Source organism: Lactuca serriola, chromosome 7 (assembly GCF_051521515.1).
Source record: "Lactuca serriola cultivar US96UC23 chromosome 7, Lser_US96UC23_V15, whole genome shotgun sequence".
NCBI lineage: Eukaryota > Viridiplantae > Streptophyta > Magnoliopsida > Asterales > Asteraceae > Lactuca > Lactuca serriola.
Genome location: NC_136414.1, coordinates 109,410,207 through 109,418,407, shown reverse-complemented (window position 1 = coordinate 109,418,407; position 8,201 = coordinate 109,410,207). Strand labels below are relative to the sequence as shown.

General features: G+C 34.9%; 1 protein-coding gene across 2 annotated transcripts; it reads left to right on the top strand.

Annotated features, from left to right (window-relative positions):
* The first annotated feature begins 2,403 nt into the window (after nucleotides 1-2,403).
* On the top strand, nucleotides 2,404-5,176 carry LOC145062853 (uncharacterized). 2 transcript variants are annotated; one of them, XM_079010440.1, is made up of 3 exons: nucleotides 2,404-2,672; nucleotides 3,515-3,783; nucleotides 4,180-5,176. In XM_079010440.1, exons 1-3 carry the CDS (start codon nucleotides 2,450-2,452, stop codon nucleotides 4,903-4,905), a joined length of 1,218 nt encoding a protein of 405 aa, XP_078866566.1. In that variant the 5' UTR covers nucleotides 2,404-2,449; the 3' UTR covers nucleotides 4,906-5,176. The 2 variants fall into 2 exon arrangements, with proteins under 2 accessions (XP_078866566.1, XP_078866567.1); XM_079010441.1 differs by lacking the exon at nucleotides 2,404-2,672 and adding an exon at nucleotides 2,681-3,093.
* The last annotated feature ends 3,025 nt before the right edge of the window (nucleotides 5,177-8,201 follow it).

The window sequence follows — 8,201 nt, the reverse complement described above, 5'->3', positions numbered from 1 at the left end:
CTAGCCTCCTACAATTCATCCATCACGTAAAGTGGCAATCTTTACGTGAATCCATAGAGATCTAGGCCATATTCACTCATAACTAGGGTTTGGGACTTGCAAGCTTCACTAAACACTCCAACACAGGGACTTTCATGCTCTCTGATTCTCCTCTTCTCCAAATCTGAGGTAGCAACCTCAGATCTACCCTCTAGACTTCCAATTACATCCATAGGCAAGATCCCACAAACCCCAAAATGAAGAAACAACATACAATCAGACCAAGAACGAGATATTACCTCCAATGGACGCCCCCAACTGCAATGAAGATGATTCCAAGCAAAGCCCCTTGCCCCAAGCCTTCAATTCCCACAAAATTCCTTCAATGATTACTTCTCCAAGCTTCAATTCACTCAACAATGGAGCTCCTCTGCGATTTAGGGTTTCTAGAACTCAAGAGGGAAGTAAAGAGGCTGGGGAAGGAACATAATGTTCCTTATATAGGGCTCAACCCCGAGAATTAGGGTTTTCTCCACCCGGCGCCTACTCGCCGAGTCCATCTCATCGACTCGCCGAGTCGGCTACTTAACACGCGGTCAAGCCGCGACTCTACTCGCCGAGTCCATCCATGGACTCGCCGAGTCACTCTTTCCCAATTAACACTTTTGGCCCTTCAACTCTACTCTCGCTATTTCGGGATGTTACATTTCTAAGGACAGAGATCGGGATGATTGTAGAGCACACGCCACAGGTTTCCGCATTCTATGAATTACTCTTATTTGTTGATGTTTTTGCTAACTCTTGGTTACCTTGTTTTCATGGGAAAGAAATGTATTAAAGATTTATTAATCTAAAAACGAAAATTTTTATGTCATGATTTTCGGGACGTTTCATGAACTACTAGTGTCATTCATAAACATAAAAGGCCTAAAATTGATGATGCCGAAAGATATTATAAAGAAGCAACAGAAGAAATGAATAAGATTTTCATGGTGGTTAATGAGAAAATTACGAAAACGGTATACAATATAGGAAGACAACAAAACAAGGAATCGGGTTATAGATAAAATTATAGAAGATATACAATGCATACCAAATATTAATGTCAAAACAACAAATTAAGGCGACGGACAAATTTAGTAAAGATCCATCCCGCCAACGATCCTTATGGAAGATGAAAATATTTGTTACATGGAAATGATAGCAGATTGTCAATACCATTAATAAGTTATCTTAAATTATGTGTTTTCTATTTGTTATGAATATTAAATTTGACTTTCTACACATCTTATATCAGATATAGTTTTGTTTTTGAGTTTTTAGGTATATTGAATTTGACTTTTTGAACATCCTATATTGGATATAGTTTTTAAATAGTTGGATTTTCATATTTCTTTATGTTTGTAGCTATTTGTAACTTATTCCTTTATATTAGAAATATGTTTTCCAATACAAGATGTATATATAAAATAATATTAATTGAAAATAAAATAAAATATTTGGAAACAAGTAAACTTAAAATGAGAAATTATAAACAAAAATGACACATATTTTGACAAATTAAATATATATATATATATATATATATATATATATATATATATATATATATATATATATATATATATATATATTTATTTATTGCAAATGATTTGAAAAAATAAAAAACTCATTTTCATTTTCATTTTATTAAGAGTAAATTATTGAGATCGTCCCTATGGTTTTGTAAAAATTGCACGATTGGTCCCTAATATTATTTTTGCACTCGGATCGTCCTTATGGTTTGATTTTTTTTTTGCGTTTTTCATCCCTTACATACATAAAGTTAGAGACCAAACGTGCAATTTTGAGCAAACCATAGGGACGAAAAATGCAAAATAATCGAACCACAGAGACGATCCGAGTGCAAAAAAAGGTTAACGACCAAACTTGTAATTTCAGTAATTTACTCTTTTATTAATTAATACCTACAAAACAAGAGAAATGATTTTAAGAAATATTTATCTACTTAATTCTTAGTTCTATAAAACAATGAAATCAATTCTTTTGGACATTTAAATTCCCCGCTATTTCATTTCTCCTCATCAAACATAAGGGCCTAAGACTATATGCATAATATAATCTATTTCTAGCTTCTCTTTCTACAAATTTGAAATTTTATAAATAAAAATCAACAAAAATAAAAGCCACGAAATTTTAGAATGAACACTTGTACATTAATGTCGAATTATGTCGGTATTATCCTATTCATTTATGGTGGTAATTAGGCAAAATGTTTAATCTGTAAGTCAAACCAGTTGTGACTACTGCAACCGTGATATTTCAGCTGTAACTGGTCTATTCATTTTTTTGTACATATGTGGACTATTTTTTAATTTATAAATTAAATCAACGAGAAGGATATATGAGCATTATTATTGGCATTTATAAAAGAAAGAGAAATCAGTAGTTTCTGCAGAAGAAGAAAGAAATGATGAGCCAGGAAGAAGAGATGGGTAACAGGAAAAATAAGCAAGAAAATGATGATGATGATGATCATGAAAACGACATGGTGATGCCAGGGTTTAGATTTCATCCAACGGAGGACGAGCTTGTAGAGTTCTACCTTCGCCGTAAGGTAGAGGGCAAGAGATTCAATGTTGAACTCATCACTTTTCTTGATCTTTATCGTTATGATCCTTGGGAACTTCCTGGTATACTTTCGATTCTCCCTTTCTTTACTTAAACCTAGCTATTTAGCTATCTACCTACCTTCAGTTTACTTCGTCTATTTATTCATTCTGCTATGATTCTTATCAGATCACTCATTTTTTCACTACAATTTTCTCGTCACCGTAAACTAAACTGCCATCCTCATCATCATATCATATCGTGGTCCTCTACTTTTTTATCCGGTGAATGAGGATGTGGGTGTCTTTCTTTCTTGACCATTTTTTGTGGGTATTTAGTAGAATTTAGTGTGTTGTTCTAATTTTAAATCTGTAGTAGTTGAATTTGGCCAAATTACACGTATTCGTCATCGGCATAATCACGTTTCATCATGAGTCATCACTCTCATCTCCTTCTGGTCGAGCTAATGATGATGCATGCGCAATTTTCAAGGGTATTTTCTAGGTGCGCGCGGTTATTTTTCATTATTTAATAACTGAATTGCGTAAAATTATGTGCTTTTGTGTGTACTGAGATTTCTCCTTCGTTCGTTGTGTACCTTTTGTTTCATCGCTCCAATTACATCATGGCCTTAACCGAGGTGCAACATTCATCATATATAATCTCTCATCTTTTCTGTTAGCGCAACTGTATTTTTTGTTTGTGTTCTCCATGATTTTGCAATTTTCTTATAATTTGATGGATTACGATTATCTGGGTTAACAAATTGTTCATTTTTCTTGGTCCTGGAGCTCACGCTATTTTTATTAAATTTGTTTAAATCTTAATTAGATTAGGGCCCTAATGTTTATCGATCCATTTATTTATCCATACTGGTGTATATTGTATAATTCATTTTTTTTTCTTGTTTTACATGTTGTTTTAGCATTGGCAGCAATTGGAGAAAAGGAATGGTTTTTCTATGTTCCAAGAGATAGGAAGTACCGCAATGGGGATCGCCCAAACCGTGTGACAACTTCGGGTTATTGGAAGGCCACTGGAGCTGATAGAATGATCCGAACTGATAATTTCAGGTCCATTGGGTTAAAGAAAACACTCGTTTTTTATTCTGGAAAGGCTCCCAAAGGCATTCGAACAAGTTGGATCATGAATGAGTATCGGTTGCCTCAACATGAAACGGAAAGGTTACAGAAGGTACCAATGAGTTCTCTTCGACTAACTCTTAATTAATAGTTTTTTCTTTTTTATTTCTACGAACGGCTACGATTTAACATCTGTCTGGGCTCCTTGTTAGAAAAATTAAAAACTTTGTGCTCCAAGGTTTCGAACCCTTGAATCAAAAGAGTAAAATGGTTTTCAACAGAAAAATGTGAACTTATTTTGAAGTGAAAGGAAATCTGACTCAAGATGCCTTTAAATTAATGAATGTTGGTTCTCAATTTGTTCCTCGCAACATTTAAAGTGATAAAACAAACGTATATAAACTGCTGAACCATGTCACCGCTAACTTTAAATGCAAGTCTCTTTCTGTTCATCATTATCACCGCTAGCTTTAAATGCATGGATTAATTTATTTTTTGATTTTTGTAGGCCGAGATTTCACTCTGTAGGGTCTACAAACGAGCTGGAGTAGAAGACCACCCATGTCTCCCTCGCACCCTCCCAACGACTAGGGCTTCAATATTTTCTGCAAGAGCTTCTAATGCGGACAAGAAGCAACATTCAAAGAACTTGTTAAGTTTCCAGTCCTCCTTGGAACAACAACAAGGCCAAAGTTCAAACCAGCAAAATGACGAAAAATTAAGCGAAACGAGTGGTAGTAGCACCACGGACATTGTTGGAACCGCTCTTGGCCTCTCCAGTCCTATCAACCCCTCTACCTACAACAACTTTATTACTTCATTTCCGGCCATCACCACCACACTTCCACCACATGTACATCTACATACGGCCTCTTTGGTCTCCCCAACCGCCTCCACGTCCTCCTCGGTATTCCCAACCACTGTTGATGATCTTCACAGAATTCTAAGCTATCAACAAGCTTCTGTCAATAATCCATCATCTCAGGCTTTTCATCATATCCAAAATTATCAACATAAAATTTCTACTACTTTTCTACCACAACCACAACCACATCAACTGGCACCACAACCACAATCACAGCATCAACTGCAAATGCAACCGCATTCACAAGGACTTCTTGCTCTTAATAACATGGCAGGAGAGGTTCACGTCACTTTTCCTGATAGGTTTTGGGATTGGAATCCCATGCCCAGCTGCGAGGGAAGCAAGGATTATACCAACTCTTTCAAGTAATTATATATATATATATATATATATATATATATATATATATATATATATATATATATATATATATATATATATATATATATATATATATATATATATATATAATGAGGAACTTAAATTAAATAGTAAGATTCATGGGAGACTATCATTTTTAATATTGGCTTTCATATGGCCATGGTTAGTTGGAGACAATATATATGTGTAAGCTAATTGCATAACTTGTAGCATGTCGTAGCTGACAAGCTTTATGCTAATTCGTAATATTTTAAAGACATATGTATTGCATAATAGGGTTTGGAAATTATGTTTCTTATGGCTTGTGTCTTTGTGATCCATTTGTAATTTTGCTGGAGCTAAGCTTCCATCAGCTAGAGACCTTATATATGTATGTATAGGGTAGATGTTAAACTATAATATCTACTTCACACTTTTTCCCAAGGCATATATAGTATTTCCTTAAGACTTCCAAATTAGTTACTGATTGCTCGTTTACTCCACTTCATTCTTTGTTTCTCATGTGTTGATAAATGAGGACATAAAACAAACAAGTGAATCAGATGTAACACTGCATATTTAATAGTTTTATGTCTTTCTGAACAACATACACAAGAACAAATTACCTAGTGATTGGTTGAGGTTCCTACTTGCCTCAGAGGACAATCTGTCAGCTCTTAATGCGACACACATGACTAAGATGCAAGATAAACAAACACGACTTACTGAAGTACCTGATTCACAGAATTAGGGTAATTTTAATACGTTGAATGCGCAAAAACTAGAGAGATCTTTCACTTACAAGAAAATGATAATTGTTGAGCCCTTGAATTCCGGCTGTCTTCACGGCACTCAAGTCCCTCAGAAAACAATTAATCTCCACAACAACACCTCAAACCCTAAATGATCGATGCCTATTGCCTTAGAGCCTTGAAGAAGCTAATATGTCCGATAACTTATTTGTTTTTCTAGCGGAAATATATATAATTTGTTTTTCAAGAGTCACTTCATCGGTGATAATATTTTAGGAATTAATCTAATTAAACATTTGAAGTTAATATGTTGAGCCTGCCCAATTACAGCCTTGATGATGTTATTGGGAAAACCTTAGGACAACGCACCGTCTATATATGCACTGGTCTGATATAAAGAAGACACGTACCTTCAATTTGCTTGAACATTAATGCATTGATCAACACAACTCTACATTCTCTTTCGGAAAAAAGTGCAAAAGCAAACACTTTGTTGTTTTAGCTAAATTTTCACATCTGGTATGGGAGAAAACTAAATCTACCACCTTGACCCAATTCGCTTATTAAACTACTAGCGTAGTATATAAGGTATTTAAGCAGCATATTCTCAGAGTTATTTTGGATTACAAAATGAATCATGTGCATGATTCAGCTTTTTGATTTCAAAAGCCCCAACCATTTTTGCATCAAAAGGACGTTGTCTAACCAACTGATCTTGGACTTGAAAGGGTTGCCTGAATTGGTTTTATTTCTATATGTACATACATCAATAACAATTTCCTGGTAACCGAAACTTCGTGGGGCTGAACTTTAACACACAAAAACGACTGGGGTAGCTAGCTGCCTTACTTCTGTATCATATTTTAATTCCATTCACATTAACAAATTTTATTTAAAACTTACGTCACCACAAAAAGATATTAGAAGGGTAATGCTACACTAGACTTGAACAGTTGAACTCATTTCCATCTCATAAATCATAACGACCGTCAAAACTATGTTAGTTTTCCTAATCCAGTAATTCTCATCATAAAACCACCTTGGAAAACGTGTAAAAGCTGGGGTTATTCTGGAGAAGGTGAAAAGTATGTTGAACTGAAGGCGCAAAACAACAATGGAGGATAACGATGGATTGTACGACTTTGAAGTTCGGAGACTGTAGGGACATAGCTAATTGATGAAAACATATGGAAGATGGAAGTTATCAATTTTTCAAGTCTTTTTTGACAACTCCCACTACATTCCATCTAGGGTTCTGGTCCAGTCGAATGAGAGGAGATAGTAGCTGAAAAGTCTTCCTTGACTTAGGGTAGGGTTGGGCTAAAGCCTAAATTATCATTATTGCTTGTTCTCTGGCCCCGGATGGCCGCATGGTTCGGGTGTGCCTAATCCCATGACTGTCCCATGTTTAACAATTGCAGCTCTAGTTTCAATTTTTTTAATCATATTTATATATAGAAAAAATAATAATTTACCAAACATAGTTTATTACTATCATCTAGTGGGTACCATAACCTTAGATGCAGCATGACGTCAAAACGGTGTACAAGCATACAAAAACCATACTAAAGTTTGACATTAAATAGTGTAAGGTTATACTAATTAAATAATAGTTAATTTGTGTAACATCATTGAGTACACCACATTTCAGTTTAACATTTGTCTCTAAACCGAGTTCACTAAAAAAAAGTATAGGTATTAACAGCGAAGCCCCAAAAGTCGCCCCTAAATGTATTATACACTACTAGAAACTTGGGTTTGAGCTAGGGATTTAAAAAATGATTTATTCTGTTGCAAATTTTAGGCTTATAGAAAGGGAATTACCAGAGATCCATGATGGTTTAGACAATTGTTTTATTTATTTAACATATAACATATTAGAGAGGGTTTAGCGAGGGATCAGCTACGGATCTCACAAAGTGTTTATCGACATACCCAGTAATCGATGGAAAACTAAGGGATTTGGCGAGGGTTCAACGAGGGGAAAAATTGTCGACTTTTTGCCATATGGTATGTGTTTAGCGAGAGAATGTCGACGGAGCGTACGCACGTTATGTTTTTTCAATTGATGATCTCTCGCTGAAATTGGCGCAATCCAATTCCAATTTCACGATGTTTGTTTAAGTTTCCTTCCATCCCAAATCTGCTTTATCACTCCAATTGAACACGCATGACTCTCGAATTGCAACTTAACCTAATCTCACCCTCTACGTTCAAACAGATGACGACACCATGGACCATTGCAGCTTCCGATTTCGACAATCTATATATTCTTAAAATCTAAAATTATTCTTGGTTAACTTCCGATTCAGGTGAATCTCTTGATTTTATTTGCTTTAGTCATATATTAGGTTAGGTTTGGTTCAGTTGCACAATATATTATGTTAGGGTTTAATTTCTTCATTTTTTCCGCTTTTTCAATTTTCGTTCCTCTTATATCGATTGCATCTATATTAGAATAGATACTTAGAATTAGAACTTAAACTGGGGCTTGATTGATTGCTTTAGTCATATATAAGCCTAACAGCATAAGTTTTGAGCATCAAAGCTTCA